Source organism: Dendrobates tinctorius, unplaced genomic scaffold (assembly GCF_039654945.1).
Source record: "Dendrobates tinctorius isolate UK_male_01 unplaced genomic scaffold, ASM3965494v1 ptg000254l, whole genome shotgun sequence".
NCBI lineage: Eukaryota > Metazoa > Chordata > Amphibia > Anura > Dendrobatidae > Dendrobates > Dendrobates tinctorius.
Genome location: NW_027361921.1, coordinates 14,522,238 through 14,537,551, shown reverse-complemented (window position 1 = coordinate 14,537,551; position 15,314 = coordinate 14,522,238). Strand labels below are relative to the sequence as shown.

The window sequence follows — 15,314 nt, the reverse complement described above, 5'->3', positions numbered from 1 at the left end:
CACCCCCAGGGCAAGTGGGGTTCTTACTCAGGACCGGGCCAGTGTCTTAAAGGGGATGTGTCATGGTGGCAATGACCCAGTCTGTGGCCCTGGGTGTCCATGTAAAATAGGTGGAATAAAGTTTATGTGTAGACAAGTTCGTGACACCACCTGTGGTATCTGGTCAGAAGGGGACCAGCGCTGCAGTGCAGATCCTCTGGGACAGATGGTGTGATGCAGCAGAGGTGTAATAGCTCTCCACAGGCAGCGCTGTAGTCCCAGGGCAGTGATAGTAGATGTTGAGGTAGATAGTGTAGTGTTTAGGCACAGAGATGTAGCAGTGCTGAGGACGTTAATGCAGGAAGAAGGCAGAGACACAGCTGAATATAGTTCCAAAGCTTTACTCATGTTTCTGGTATACACAGGGGCCTGCTTCAGTGCTGTGTCCTCCAGGTCAGGGGCTCAGCCAACACCCAGGCCGATGGAACACACCCTTCCAGCACTCCCTTCAAAATGTGCCTTTTCTGAATGTCTCCTTACTAGTGCTAATCTGAAGTACTTGCAGTTATGAATTACACTCAAGTTCCTCTTTCTTGCTGTTACTTAGAACTCCACTCGCATGACAGGCAGCTGTAGCCTACTTCAGGGACTCCTCACAATCATGTCCCGGCTCACACATGTTGCTACTGTGTCATCGAGTCTTAGGTGGGAATAAAGTGGTCAAAACTTCTATTCCTCCGGTTTCTGCTGTAGAACCATTAGTATTCACACAGCCTTGGATACCGGCGCCCAGCCTTTGGCACATTAAACTTAGGGAAGGGCTCTGCTCTAGTCCTAGTCCTCAGCTCTCCTCCACATGTTCTGTACTTTTCTATCTTTCCTTCTGAAGAACTGATCTTTCTCTTCCTTTTCTTGCCAGCAGCTCCAGCTCACAGGAGGCTGCTGCATATACGTCCTTTAACTCCTTCCCTCTCTGGGGAACTGCTTCTAACTTCCTGTCAGTTTTCCCCCTCTCTAGTGCAAACTAAACTCCACCCACCTCCCAGCACCCTTCAGGAACCAAGCAGGGGTCACATAGGGTGCCCTGCTGTTTTAAGGTTTCCGTGCTGGGTGCAGGTGCTGGAGTCTGGTCAGGTGTCCCCATCTTACCTGAGGAGTGGGGTACTACACCTCAGGAGGAGGTGCAGTACCTCTGTGGCGACTGAACCCTCAGGGGTGCCACAACAGCCACAGCCACCAGCTTCCAGCAGACATCATATTCACCTACCTGTGCACCCTGCACTGCATCTCGTTCCGGCCGCCAGCGCCATCAGCTCTTCCTGCCATGCAATTATGTGGCCCCGCTCATTAAGGTAATGAATATGTATGCCTCTCCACTCCCATGGCGTGGAGTGCATATTCATTACCTAAATGAGTGGAGCCACATGATTGCTCGGCAGGAAAAGCTGATGGCGCCGGCAGCCGGAACGAGATTCAGTGCTAGCGAAGTTGCTCAGGTAGGTAAATAGGATGCTTTTTTTTAACAGGAATCATGTATACAAGGATAGGGGATAAAAAGCCATATATACCAGGATATGGGATAATTAACCATGCATAAAAGGACATAACTGGGAAGCCATGCATACAATGACAGGGACAGGGTAGCCGTGCATGCAAGGACAGGGACGGGTGAGCCATGCATACAAGGACAGGACAATCCAAGAAAAGGAGAATGCCCAGCTCAGAGGAGTAAAATCCAAAAGCTTTATTTAACTTCTTAAAAGTTAAGTTCTTACAAGGACAGGGACAGGGGAGCCATGCATACAATGACAGTGAGAAGGGAACCATGCACACTAGGACAGTGACGGGGAGCCATGCATACAATGACAGGGGAGCCATGCATACAATAACAGGGACGGGGATCCAAGCATACAAGGACAGGGAGGGGGGAGCCTTGCATGCAATGACAGTGACAAGGGAACCATGCACAGTAGGACAGTGACGGGGGAGCCATGCATACAATGACAGGGGAGGCATGCATACAATAACAGGGACGGGGATCCATGCATACAAGGACAGGGACGGGGGAGCCATGCATACAATGACAGGGACGGGGATCCATGCATACAATGGCAGTGACGGGGGAGCCATGCATACAATGACAGAGATGGGGGAGCCACACTTACCACAAAAGGGATGAGGGGACAATGCATACCCAGCTTATACTCGAGTCAAGTAAGTTTACCCAGTTTTTTGTGGCAAAAGTAGATGTCTCGGCTTATACTGGGGTTGGCTTATAATTGAGTATATACAGTAAATATAATTTTCTTTGCATTTTAAGGGGAATCTGACATGAGGTTTCTGCTATGTAAACTTAGAGCAGCATGTTATAGGGGCAGGGACCCAGATTCCATTGATGTATCACTTATTGAGCTGTTTGCTGTCATTTTTCCATTCCATAGTAAGATCAGAACAGATAAATTCATGCAGGATAAGATAAAATGCATGAAGAACACGAGCAGCGTTCACAGGACCACATTGGTTATTATGGGGTCTCATTTTAATAGAAAAATTCTTATATTTCCCATAAGGGATGGGGGCATTGCGCTAGAATCACTGTGTTGAGAAACATGTGATGGTGTCTCCGCAGTGTTGGAAGTTGATCTCCATGAGTTCATTCATCCTCATTTTCCACAGTCTTCTACTAGGCATTGCTCCTACTGGCCAGTTTCCTACTCCACACTGATGAGGGGCAATACCCCGAAACAGCTGTCTGTGGATGGATACCATGTTTTGGCATAGGTGGTTTCCTTCATTGGAGACTGCCCTTCCCATGGTTGTTCCTTCCTGGGGAAGGACCTGGCTAGTCGTTGCTTGCGTTGAGAAACATGTGATGGTGTCTCTGCGGCTTGTGTTTTGAATTGTATATAGACATGGCTTTTTTCATTCACAGGTGAATACTGGATTGACCCCAACCAAGGTTGTAAAATGGATGCCATTAAAGTGTTCTGCAATATGGAATCTGGTGAAACATGCATTAATGCCAATCCTAGAATGATCCCACAAAAGAACTGGTACAGCCGCCCAGAAGGGGTTAAGAAACATGTCTGGTTTGGCGAGTCTATGAGTGGAGGTTTCCAGGTAGGACTAAGAGAAAGATGTTATTTTTGCCATACACCAATAATAATAAGCATCTTAAAATGTATGTAGTTTAATATTGTAATATTTGATACAGATAAGTAACATTTCATCTCATTGGGCTTTTTTGATCTAGGGAAGACATAAGATAATGTTGCCCATCACTCTTGTATACACTCTATTAAAATCTGACTAATAAATGTTTATAATTGTTTTTTAATTTCTCCTAGTGTAATTATAATATTTCCTTTGTGCACTTTGCAGTTCAGCTATGGTGATCCAGAGCTCCCAGAAGATGTTTCTGATGTGCAAATGGCATTCCTAAGAATTCTGTCCAGCCGAGGCTCTCAAAATATTACTTACCACTGCAAGAACAGTGTCGCATACATGGATGGACAGAACGGAAACGTTAAGAAAGCTGTGAAATTGATGAGCTCGACTGAAAGTGAACTAAAGGCAGAAGGAAACAGCAAATTCACATACACAGTTTTGGAAGATGGTTGCACTGTAAGTATTTTATCATCTCTAAATTTTCTCTTTGTATTTACTCAGTTCCTCCTGCTCTTTGTGTCTCATCTTCTTGCCTTTATTACTACCATGTTTTTTTTATCTTTGCTAACAATAGGTTAGCTTGGCATAAAACAAGTTGGTTTTACTTTGAAAATATTTATCTTCTCATTTCCTTCTGAATTATAATTAATACATACTTATCTGGAACAGTTATTCTCAGTCTTATTCTGGGAATATTTCAGGAACATTTTTTTTTTCATTAATTACAGATTATCAGATGAAAATTTTAAACCGTCGACTACTGTCTAAAAAACAATTGTTTATTGTAAATCCACAGACTTATCAGTTTAGTTGAAATTGACCATATATAGAAATATAAACCAATTTTTCTCCACCTTAAGAAATAGTAACACATCGTGCAGCTATGTATTGTAGCAAATCCTCAGAATCTATGAGGCTGGAAACACGACACCGCTTGCTGTTGATGATGATAATTTTGGGAACCCCACTTCAGTCTTAAAGGGAACCTGTCAGGTCCCCCATATGCCCTCCAACCCAGCAGAATTCAGCTGTTTGTGATTAATCTCCCTCCCTAACTATCCCTGTATAACATAATTCAGTTAAATAAATACTTAAAATTACTAAAAAAATACTTAAAAAAGTATTTTCGATGCTAATGACAGCTTTGACTAGTAGATGGGGCTTTAGTTTTACCAAACTAGTAGTCCCTCTTTCCATGTTATCACGCCCCTGTGGGCGCAAAAAAAATTTGCATTTGCCAGCTCATGCAACTGTAGCGCATGCAAGCCTCTCATTTCGGCAGCATCAATGCGTTTTTGAAACCCGGTCTACACTTCCCAGCTTCAGAGGTAGGCAGTGTGCTTGACTGAAAGCAATCTTCAGAACTTCTGTACATACGCTGTTCTGTCCTCACTGAATAAGGCAGACTTTATTGCAGTTATACAGTCAGCTAAACCGCTATACTGGGGTCCAATAAGGAGGCTGTAGGTTGAGTCTGTGCTTTTTTTGAACTTGATATATTGGCGCGGTGAAACTGAAAACAATACAATATACATACAATCAGTACAGGGGCATAGTAGGATACATATCATACATAGTACACTGTGAATGAACATTGCACACTAATAGCTGACCAGGGCGCAGGACTGATTAAACTAGGCTAAATAAGACAGGAATTAGCTACAGAAAACATGAGTACATACCAGCAATGCAATCACAAGGTGAGAGGAAAGACAAGATGCTTCCTGAATGCAGGCTGAAGGAAAATGGAGGAACTGGAGGGAAACTACCATAATGCTTTGCAAAAGCTACCATAATGCTTTGCAAAGCCACCAGAATGCACTGCTAAAGGAGGGAAAGATTAGGCATTGAAAGTGAAAGTAAAACGATCAGAAGACTGCGAATATGACACTGGTCACTAGAGGGAGCCAAAACACTGAAAATAAATACAGTCTATGTAAATTACACCAAATATTATCAAACAAATAATCAGAGATTATAAATTGATGTCAGAGACAGAACATACGCAGTGCTTCTCTGAAGTCGGGACGTGTACACCTGGCTTCAGAGATGCATTGACACTGCCGAAATGAGCGGAGGTCATGCACTAGATTGGCATGAATGGTAATGAGGCCGGCTAGTGCAAATTTTGCTATCACGCCCACAGGGGTGTGATAACATGGAGGGAGGGATAGCTAGTCTTGGGAATTAACGCCCCATCGACTAGTCAAAGCCATCATTAGCATAAGAATCAAGGTCATAAATGTTTTTCTAAAGCACTCATTTAACTAAATGACATTATACAGGGATGGTTAGGGAGGGAGTTTAATCATAGATAGTTGAATGCTGCTAGATTGGAGGTCACATTGGAGGGACCTGACCGGCTGGCTTCCTTTAAGGGAAGCACTAATCCAGACCTAATATTGATATAATATGTATGTCTATAAATCAATAAACCAATGTGCGGCCAATCTAGAAAACAAATTCTTCTAAAAACTACCAAATGTAACTGATCAAAAAACGGAAACAACAATAAAAACTAGATAGAAAACTAAAAATCTATATTAATTCTGAAAAACAAGGAGAACTGGCAGCGCAGTTCTATTGTTGTTGGTGGAATACTTCCACAGGTTACCAGCCAAAAGCTCCAAATGTAGAAAATATAGAGTGGAAGAAGCACCCAGTCATAGGTGAAAAAATTGGACTTTAGTCACACAGGTTCATGCGATGTTTCAGCTCCTCATTTGAAGCCTTGCATGCTTGATAAAAACTTCAAATGAGGAGCTGACTGTGTAAAATGTAAAGAAAACAAGAATGCAATGATTTGGAAATAATTTGTTTGTAGCCATATTTTATTCATAACAGAACATAGAGCAGTGATCAGAAGTTGAAAATTAGAAATTTTTACATTTCATTAAAAAAAAAAATCTCATTTAGAAATTGATGGCACTAACATATTTCATTTCAAAACATTTTAACAAAAGGCTGGAAAAGTAAGTGGTAATAATGAAAAACACCCCGAGGGTTAATTTTCATCTAATTCACATAACTATGTATCAAAAGAGCATGTTAGAGAGTCAAAGTCTCTCAGAATAAATATGGTCAGAGGTTCACCAATCTAAAATTTGTGGAACAGCTTCAGAAAAATGTTCCTTATTGAAAAATTGCTAAAACTCTAAATATCCCACTTCTACAGTATGTAATGTCATCAAAAGTTTCAGAGATTCTGGAGAAATCCATGTGCACAAGGGACAAGGCCGATGCTTATTATTGTATGCTTGTGGTCTTGTGGTCTACGGGCCTTCAAGTGGAACTGCATTAAAAACCGTCATGGGTTCATGAATACTACCAGAAATTTTTATATGTGAACACAATTCTTCATGCAATCCATAAATGCAAGTTAAAGCTCTGTCATGCAAAGAAGAATCCATATAGCAACACAATTCAGAGACGCTGCTGTCATATTTGGGCCAAAGCTTGTTTAAAATGGACCGAATCAAATAGAAAGCTGTTCTGTGGTCAGATGAATCAAAATTTGAAATTTTTTATGGAAACCATGGGCACAGTGTCCTGAGTAGAGGACCATCCAGCTTGTTATCAGTGCTCAGTTCCTGCATCTCTGATGATATGAGTTTGAATTAGTGCCTATGACATGGGAAGCTTACACATCTTGAAAGGCACTATCAATGCTGAACATAGGTTTTAGCAGAATTCCCATGCAGAAAACATCTATTTCAGAAGACGTCTTGCATATTTCAACAAGACAATGCTAAACCACATACTGCATCCATGACAAAATGGCTTCCCAGATGGAGAGTTCAGGTGATGAATCTGCAGGCCAGACATTTCACTAATAGAAAACATTTGGTGCATACTAGAATAAAAAATGCGGCAATGAAAACCCAGGACTGTTGAACAGCTAAAATCCTGCATTAGACAAAAATGGGACATTTCTCACCCAAAGATCCAGTAATGGTCTCCTCACTTCACAGACATTAACAAAAGACTGTGTAAAAAGTTAATGCTACTCAATGGTAGACATGGTTGTGTCCCTACTTTAGTGAGATGTGTTGCTGTCCTCAATTTCTTAATGAGGTAATTTTTTTCAAATGAAATAGAAAAATGTCTCATTTTCATTTTCTGTTCTGTGTTGTGTTGTGAATAGTGTTGAGCATTCCGATACTGCAATATCGGGTATCGGCCGATATTCGCAGTATCGGAATTTCGATACTGAGTTTCGATACTTTTAGTATATTGAATACCGGAATTGGAAGTTCCCATAATGCAATGAGCCAGTTTGATTTTATTCAGCCAATGAGGATCCTAAGAAGTGTAGGCACAACTTGTTAGAGCATGTTAGGCATGTAACTACTGGCATGGCTGTGATTGGCTGCTGAAATGATGTCATGATGCACTATTATAGCCGTCACCACCTTTTTGGGTTCACTCTGCTGTGAATTCAGTTAGGGATAGGACGCTGCTGTTCTGAGGGACAGTGTGACCTTGCGATTTGCTATATTGTGCTTTACCCAGGCTACTTTATCCACCGCTGTAGCTTTCTTTTGCCTTGCAGCGCTGTTCACGGCTGTCTGCGAGGTCTCTGTGTGTGAGTGCAGCTCACGCTGTAGTGTGTTCTGCAGCCACCCAGCCTCCGGTTGTAGTCCACTCAGCGTGCGTCACTGCCTCATACATTGTCCTTTTTTGCATTAGTGCTGCTCATTTTTCCAGATTTCTCTTATTAGCGTGGTTCCATACGTATCCAGCTAGAATATTTGCAAACACTATATTGGAGTAGATAGAGGAGCCTTTCTGCTGGCTTGTGCCCTGCAGCCCCAGCCAGATTAGTATTAGCCTATTTTTTGGAGCCTCATCTATCGCATTGTAGGTTACCGTCCAATATTGTAATAGCTACAAAAAGTTTGTGATAAATTAATAAAGTTCACCAAACACTCCACTTTACAGTTGTGTAGGCCACATTAGCTCATATTAAAGTCTAGTCCACACTTTATAAAATTAGTGTTTCTTATACCTGTTAGCAGCTGTTCAGGAATAAGCACACTAAGCCCTTAGTACTTTTCTGCCTATCTATATCAGTCTACCAAGATGAAGAAGGCAGGGAGCAAGGCACGTGGTCGTGGGCGTGGAGTTTCTGCAGGGAGAGGACGTGGGGATTCTGTGCCTGCTGCGGGCACCAGTGACTCAGCATCCCCTAGTTTTCCCAGGGAACAGTCCTTTATGAGCAGCTTTGTAGGAGGTCGCCGTACCCCACTGCTGCGGGAAAAACAAATTGAAGCCGTTGTCGGATGGATGGCAGCTAACGCATTGACTTCAATTAGTTCCAGATCCTCTCAGGTCCAGAGCACTGAAGAGCACCCATCTGTCTCTTCACCACCTGCCAAATTGCCCAGGCAGTCAGAGAGCCCTGGACAGGAGCCATCTCTACTTCTGTTCTCTGAATCTGATGGCTTGGAAAGAGGGGGCCAGCCAAGTAGCATTCGAGAATTTGAAGAAGAGATAGTATGCAGTGATGCGCAACAGCTTTGTCTCTCTGAATCTGAAGAGGCAGGTGGGCCAGTGCCTATGGTCAGCACACCTCAGTATGCATCTGATGATGAGACTCAGGTGCCACTTTCTGATGCGTACTGTGCTGTCGAGAGTACCCAGGAGAAGCAGTCGTTTGAAGAGGGTAGTGTAGATGATGAGGTCCTTGACCCATGATGGTGTGAGGTACAGGAAGGTGGTGGGAGCAGCTCTGAGGAAGAGATTCCCTGAACGGCCAAAAAAGGAGGGAGAGGGAGGGGGCAGACTCAGTTGCCTGTAGCCTCCACTTTGGCACCCATTAGGAGCATGTCTCTTCCAAAACCCAAAACGGGCGCTCCCAAGACTTGCAGTGCCTGGTCCTTTTTTGACACAGTTGCAGATTACATTTGCTTTGTCAAATGCAAGCTGTGTAATCAGAAAGTGAAAAGAGGGAAAAGTGTCAGAAATCTCAATACCACAAATATGTGGAAACATGTGCGGACCAAGCACGTGGTGGAGTTACAAAGACACACTGAAGACCTAGGCCAGCCTACAGCGTCACCTACCACCTCTTCAGCTTGTGTTGTAGCCTCTTCCTCCAGCTCACACACAGCTGGTTCGGCTTCCTCACAGGATCGCCATGGAAGAACCTCTGGCACTGTTGTACAGAGACACAGTGTCATCCCACCCACAGCACCACGTTCCCTGTCATCCTCACACTCCCAGGCCAGTCTACAGCCATCAGTAGCACAGGCATGGGAGAAAAGGCGCTCATACTCGGCAAACCACCCCCGAGCACAGGCTCTGAATGCTGGCATTGCAAAACTACTGTCCCTTGAATGCTCTCATTCAGGCTGGTGGAGACTGACACCTTCCATAACTTCATGGCATTGGCAGTCCCACAATACAACGTGCCCAGCCGCTTTTATTTCAGCAGGCAAGCCGTCCCTGCCCTGCAAAAGCATGTGGAGGGAAAAATTAAACATGCGCTACTAAACGCCGTCAGTAGCAAGGTCCACCTGACCACTGATGCGTGGACCACTAACCATGGACAGGGACGATATCTTTCCCTCACTGCCCATTGGGTAAATGTTGTGGAGTTGGGTACAGATCTTGAGAGTGGCGCTGTACGTGTTCTGCCAACTCCAAGGATTGCAGGAATCCAGTCTGTACACATTGACTCCTCCTCATACTCCAGTTCCTCTGAATCAGCGCTGCAGGAACCGTCACAGTCTACCTCCACATGGACCCGTGAACGCTTACCTGTTACGACCGATATGAGCACTGCCGTAGCCAAACGTCAACAGGCCGTATTGAAATTAATTTCTTTGGGAAATCGAAGCCACACAGCGCAGGAGCTCTGGAATGCCATCAAGCAGGAGAGCGACGTGTGGTTTGTGCCAGTGAGTCTCCAGCCAGGCATGGTAGTGTGTGACAATGGCCGAAATCTGGTGGCAGCTCTGGGCCTAGGCAACCTCACTCACATCCCATGTCTGGCACATGTGCTCAACTTAGTCGTGCATAGTTTTTTGAGGGACTATCCAGATCTTGATGCACTGCTGCACAAGGTCCGCATAGAGTGCGCTCACTTGCGGCGTTCCAGCATGGCAAGATCGCGCATTGCTGCTCTGCAGCGCCGATTCTGCCTTCCGGAACATCGCATCATATGTGACCTACCCAACAGGAGGAATTCAATGTTACATATGTTGGATAGGTTGTGTGAGCAGCAGGCAGCAGTAATGGAGTACCAGCTGCATCAGGCGCAAACAGTCGCACTGCGCGCCGTTCACACTTCACCACCACTGAGTGGGCCTCTATGAAGGACATCTGCCACGTTTTGCGTGCCTTCGATGATTCCACACGGATGGTGAGTGCAGATGATGCACTAGTCAGCATGACTATCACCCCTTATCTGCCTGCTTGAAAAAACACTGCAAGCCCTAAGGGAGGAGGTTGTGGAAGAGGTGGAGGATGAGGAGTCACCAATGCCATCTGCTTCTGGACAGTCTGAGCAATGTGGTTCCTCACAAAGGCCTAGGCAGGGGACACTTTGTGAGGAGAATAAGGAGGAGTCATTGGAGGAGGAAGACATCTGTCCAGAGGAGGGAGGTACACAATGCTCTAGTAGTCAGTATGTAGAGCGAGGGTGGGGTGATGCAGAGCAGGCAGAGATGACGCCTCAAGCAGGGGACAGCGTTTCTTGGCCAGTTGGCTGCAGTGCCTGAGAAACGACCGCCGCATCGCCCACATTCTCAACATGGCTGATTATTGGGTGTACACCCTCCTAGATCCTCGCTACCGGGACAACTTACAAAGCCTCATAACCGTTGAACCGGGAGCGTAAAATGCGGGAGTACCAAGACACACTGGTGCATTCCATCATGTTCTCCATTCCACCCGAGAGCAGTGCTGCTAGTGCTTTACAAAGCAGCTCAGTGCTTCGAGGCCGTGGAGGAAGCTCTGCACAAAGAGGGAGCAGAAGCAGTGCCTCAGCACAAGGCAAGACCAGTATGGCCCAAATGTGGCAAAGTTTTGTGTCCCCGCCACAAATGTCTACACCATCACAGACGGCTCCAGTCAGCAGGAGGCAATGTTTCCATCAGATGGTGACAGACTACATGTCTTGCCCTCTCAGTGTTCTCTCACACGGCTCTTCCCCCTTCAAGTTTTGGGTCTCTAAGCTGGATACATGGCCAGAGCTTAGCAAGTATGCATTGGAGGTGCTGGCTTGTCCTGCTGCTAGTGTATTATCGGAACGCGTCTTTAGTGCCACAGGTGGTGTACTAACAGACAGTCGCATGCGACTATCCTCCGATAACGTTGACCTGCTAACTTTTCTGAAAACGAACAAGGCCTAGATCTCGCAGGAATTTGCCAGTCCCTCTTCCAGATTAAATAATTGGTTGGCAACAGTATCCAGGTCTCCTGTTGTGTTCATGTTTCTACCACCTGAACGGTAATCCCTGGGCTCCAACACCGCCAGTTGCTGCTCATATGTGCCGTCTGTACAGTCAACACATGCTCCAGTGTTATTGGGGTTCAGTAACGTCAGCTGATCCCCTGCTGTGTGTCCGGCAATTTCTCCTGCTCTGTCCTCATTCACGCTACTACAGATATTAAACTTGCTCCAATTAGGCCTCTGCCTCCACTCTATTTCTATTATTTACCCTGGGCTCCATCACCGCCAGTTGCTGCTCAGAAGTGCCGTCTGCACAGTCAACACATGCTCCAGTGTTATTGAGGTTCAGTAACGTCATCTGTTCCCCTGCTGTGTGTTCTGCAATTTCTCCTGCTCTGACCACATTCACACTACTACAGATATTAAACTTGCTCCAATTAGGCCTCTGGCTACACTCTGTTTCTACTGTAATCCCTGGGCTCCAACACTGCCAGTTGCTGCTCTAAAGTGTCTTTGGCATGGGTACTCCCTCCTGCCCAGCCTGGTTCCAGCACGCCAGCTGTTTCCGGGTAGTGTCAACGTCACTTTGCCTCCAATACGTTGTCCTGTCGTGTTGCGGTCGGTTAGCCGACTCTATGGTGCCTGCAGTTTAGGTGCTTCCTATGTGGGCTGCGGGATCTGGCAATGAAGGCTGGTTCCGTAGTGCCAATAGGACAAGCTCGCCCTGTAGGACTGTGGATTTCGGTAACTCCGGCCGGCTCGCGGCCTTGCAACTTTTTTTTTCATGTGTACCTTCTGCTGCCTATCTGAGTTCCAGTACCATTAGCTGGTTCTTTGGAAGTCAATCTTGAATATGTCCCCCTGGGTTCCAGTAACGTCAGCTGGTTCCAGGCAGAGCCTTTGGCTTAGGTGCCTCCTTCTCGGTATCCGAGTTCCACCAACGTCTGCTGGTCCTTGGTAGTGCTTTCTGGCACAGGTACCTCCTGCTTAGTAACCGGGTTCCAGTACCATCAGCTGGTCCTCGGTAGTTCCATTAGCTCTTGTACCTTCGGCTACCCATCCAGGTTCCAGTACCGTCAGCTGGTTCTCAGCAGTTCCTCAGCCTTCTTGTACCTTCTGCTACATTTCCAAGTTCAAGCTTTTTGAAATGGTTTTTGGTAATCACTCTGGATCTCCCTGACGTCGACCCTAAAGACGACGACCCTGAAGACCACCCCGAAGAAGACGACGACCCCGAAAACGACGACCCTGGAGACGACGACCCTGAAGACCACCCCGAAGAAGACCAAGAAGATGACCCTGAAGAGGATGATGAAGGAGAAAGTGTGGAAGAAGTAAAAAAGAAGGTGAAGAGCATGGAAGTAGTGAAACATAAATATCTGACAAAATATAAAAAAGCTTAACATAGTCAATATCTTTGTAACTCCAAACGTCTTAGAAAAAAATAATTCCTGCTATTCCATTTGATTGGGCTAAACCTCTATGCCTTTAATGTCTCCTCCACCTCCCCCAATACATTCTACATTATTCTTAGTTGTTTTCCTTCATGTAGAATTAACTTACAAGGAAAGTAAGGGTTTATTTTCATTCCGATATTTCTGTCCCATTGACTTGCATTGGTTTCCGGTATCGGAATCGGCGATATCCGATATTTTTGGGTTATCGGTCCGATCCGATCCGATATTTCCCGATATCGGAAGGTATCGTTCAACACTAGTTGTGAATAAAATATGTCTATTAGAGATTTTCAAATCATCACATTCTTGTTTTCATTTCATTTTGCTTAGCATAGCAACCTTTTTGGAATTGTTGTTGCATATTTGATACTTTTCGAAAGGATTATAATTTGCATCTCCCTAGCAGTGATTAATTATATTTTTGCATGGGTCTCGTGTTCTATGGAGTTTTGATTCTATTAGTTTTTTTTTTTAAATTGTCTATTTGTCTATGAAATAATAAAGGCTTTTATATAGTTTTATATTTAGTTTTAGTATTGCAGGCATTCTTTGATCACTTTCATTTCTCTGTAATCAGATTGTGATTTCTAGATAAGTTGTGTTTCGTTGTATTGATCAAAGTGGGTATGTCTTATCTTCACAATACAAATTACATGCATTACAAGGTAGAGCTCTCCAGTATAGGCCCACCTATTTTAAAGATAAAAATTTTCTCAATTCAGCTAGAAGTACAGTAAAGCTGGATTCCAAAAAAGCGCATTTAAATATCAGGGAGGAGATGTTTAAAAAATAATTATACAGCCATTATACCATTTACTTTCAATGTAAGTACATCAACTTTGTCAAGTCTAAGAGATCTACTTAATAATGAATGCAGTTAGTATTGCGAAATGTAGGCAGCAACTTTGGTAACTTAATAGTTACTATATTTTTGTATATTTTGTTATTATTCCTATATCAACCCTACCTAACCGTGTACTCTATTTCCTTTTGCTTTATAGAAACACACAGGAGACTGGGGTAAAACAGTTTTCGAGTACAGAACACGCAAGACTATGAGATTGCCTATTGTAGATATTGCACCATTGGATATTGGAGGACCAGATCAAGAATTTGGTGTTGAAGTGGGACCAGTTTGCTTCTTGTAGATTTAGGGTATTTCTTAAATTTAAACCACAGCAAACAATAAGCACTCTGTTTTTTGTCCCTGTTATAACTGCTTCACCAAAATAGTAATTTATTTTCCACACATTGTGGAAAACAGGGATGTTTTGATTGAGAGGCGCTAAATATTTTGCAATAACACAAACTAAAGGCTTTGCTCTATTTTTTTCTACAAAAATTCCTATTTTGATGACCTCTGAATGGTGCTATAAAATATCAAAATGAAAAATTAATGAACACTGTGTATTTTTTTAAAATTTGTGGCAAAACAAGCACTGATTAGTACATTCATCAAACTCCACCCAACTTTCTAACCAAGATGAAGCTCGTAGCATACAGAAAGAACTTCCATGTTTCATCTACCTCATCATGGGCAGAATCTGGGGAGAGTTTGATAACGCATCACAGCAGGCTAGACCGGGCTGAGAGTCAACACAGTAATTTTTATTTGGCTTCTGAAACATTTTGTCAAGCACAAATACTATTTGGTATAAGATCTATTGTCCTGAACTCATATACAAATTCAGTTTTGCTAGGTGCTGTCTATATGTTCCTGTCATTGCTGGCCAAGACCACTAAAATATAAGAGAAGTTTGAAATCGGACATTATGGTGCTAAATCCTAATATCTTTCCATTCAGAAACTTTGTGAGAAGTTTAGACTGAACACAATAGCTGAACCCAGGGGAAGGAAAAAGTTTTACAACACAAGAAAAATGTCTGTCTTCTGTTTAAAATGATTTGCTGATAACTTCTTTAATGACATCTGTCAATGGCATGTGGCATTAGTCAATGTTAGTCAGCAATGTTAGTATGCTGCTGCAATACTACACTACAGTTGGCAGGCTTTAACCATCTTTGTAAACTTCTCAGTATGGTTGGTGTGTAAAGCTACACATAATAAAATGATGTACAAACTCATGCTTTTTGGAGCTGTTGTTTTATTATTATATGCTAGATGGCAGCATCTCATGCCAATGTTGTAAAAAAAAAAAATACCATATATATATATATATATATAAAGCTGAATGTGTGTGTGTGTGTGTGTGTGTGTGTGTTTGTATGTATGTACAGTATGTGTGTATGTCCGGGATTGGCATCTGCACCGTCTACAGCTACAGCCACAAAATTTTGCAAAGTCACACATCT

General features: G+C 43.7%; 1 protein-coding gene across 1 annotated transcript in view; it reads left to right on the top strand.

Moving 5' to 3' along the window:
• The window catches only part of COL3A1 (collagen type III alpha 1 chain), a 200,447-nt gene extending 185,361 nt beyond the window's left edge, over window positions 1-15,086 (top strand). Inside the window, exons 49-51 of the mRNA XM_073558192.1 lie at window positions 2,912-3,099; window positions 3,361-3,603; window positions 14,004-15,086. Coding sequence (XP_073414293.1) covers window positions 2,912-3,099; window positions 3,361-3,603; window positions 14,004-14,150 — 578 coding nt within the window. The 3' untranslated portion in view covers window positions 14,151-15,086. The remainder of the gene's footprint in view (window positions 1-2,911; window positions 3,100-3,360; window positions 3,604-14,003) is intronic.
• Window positions 15,087-15,314: the final 228 nt, after the last annotated feature.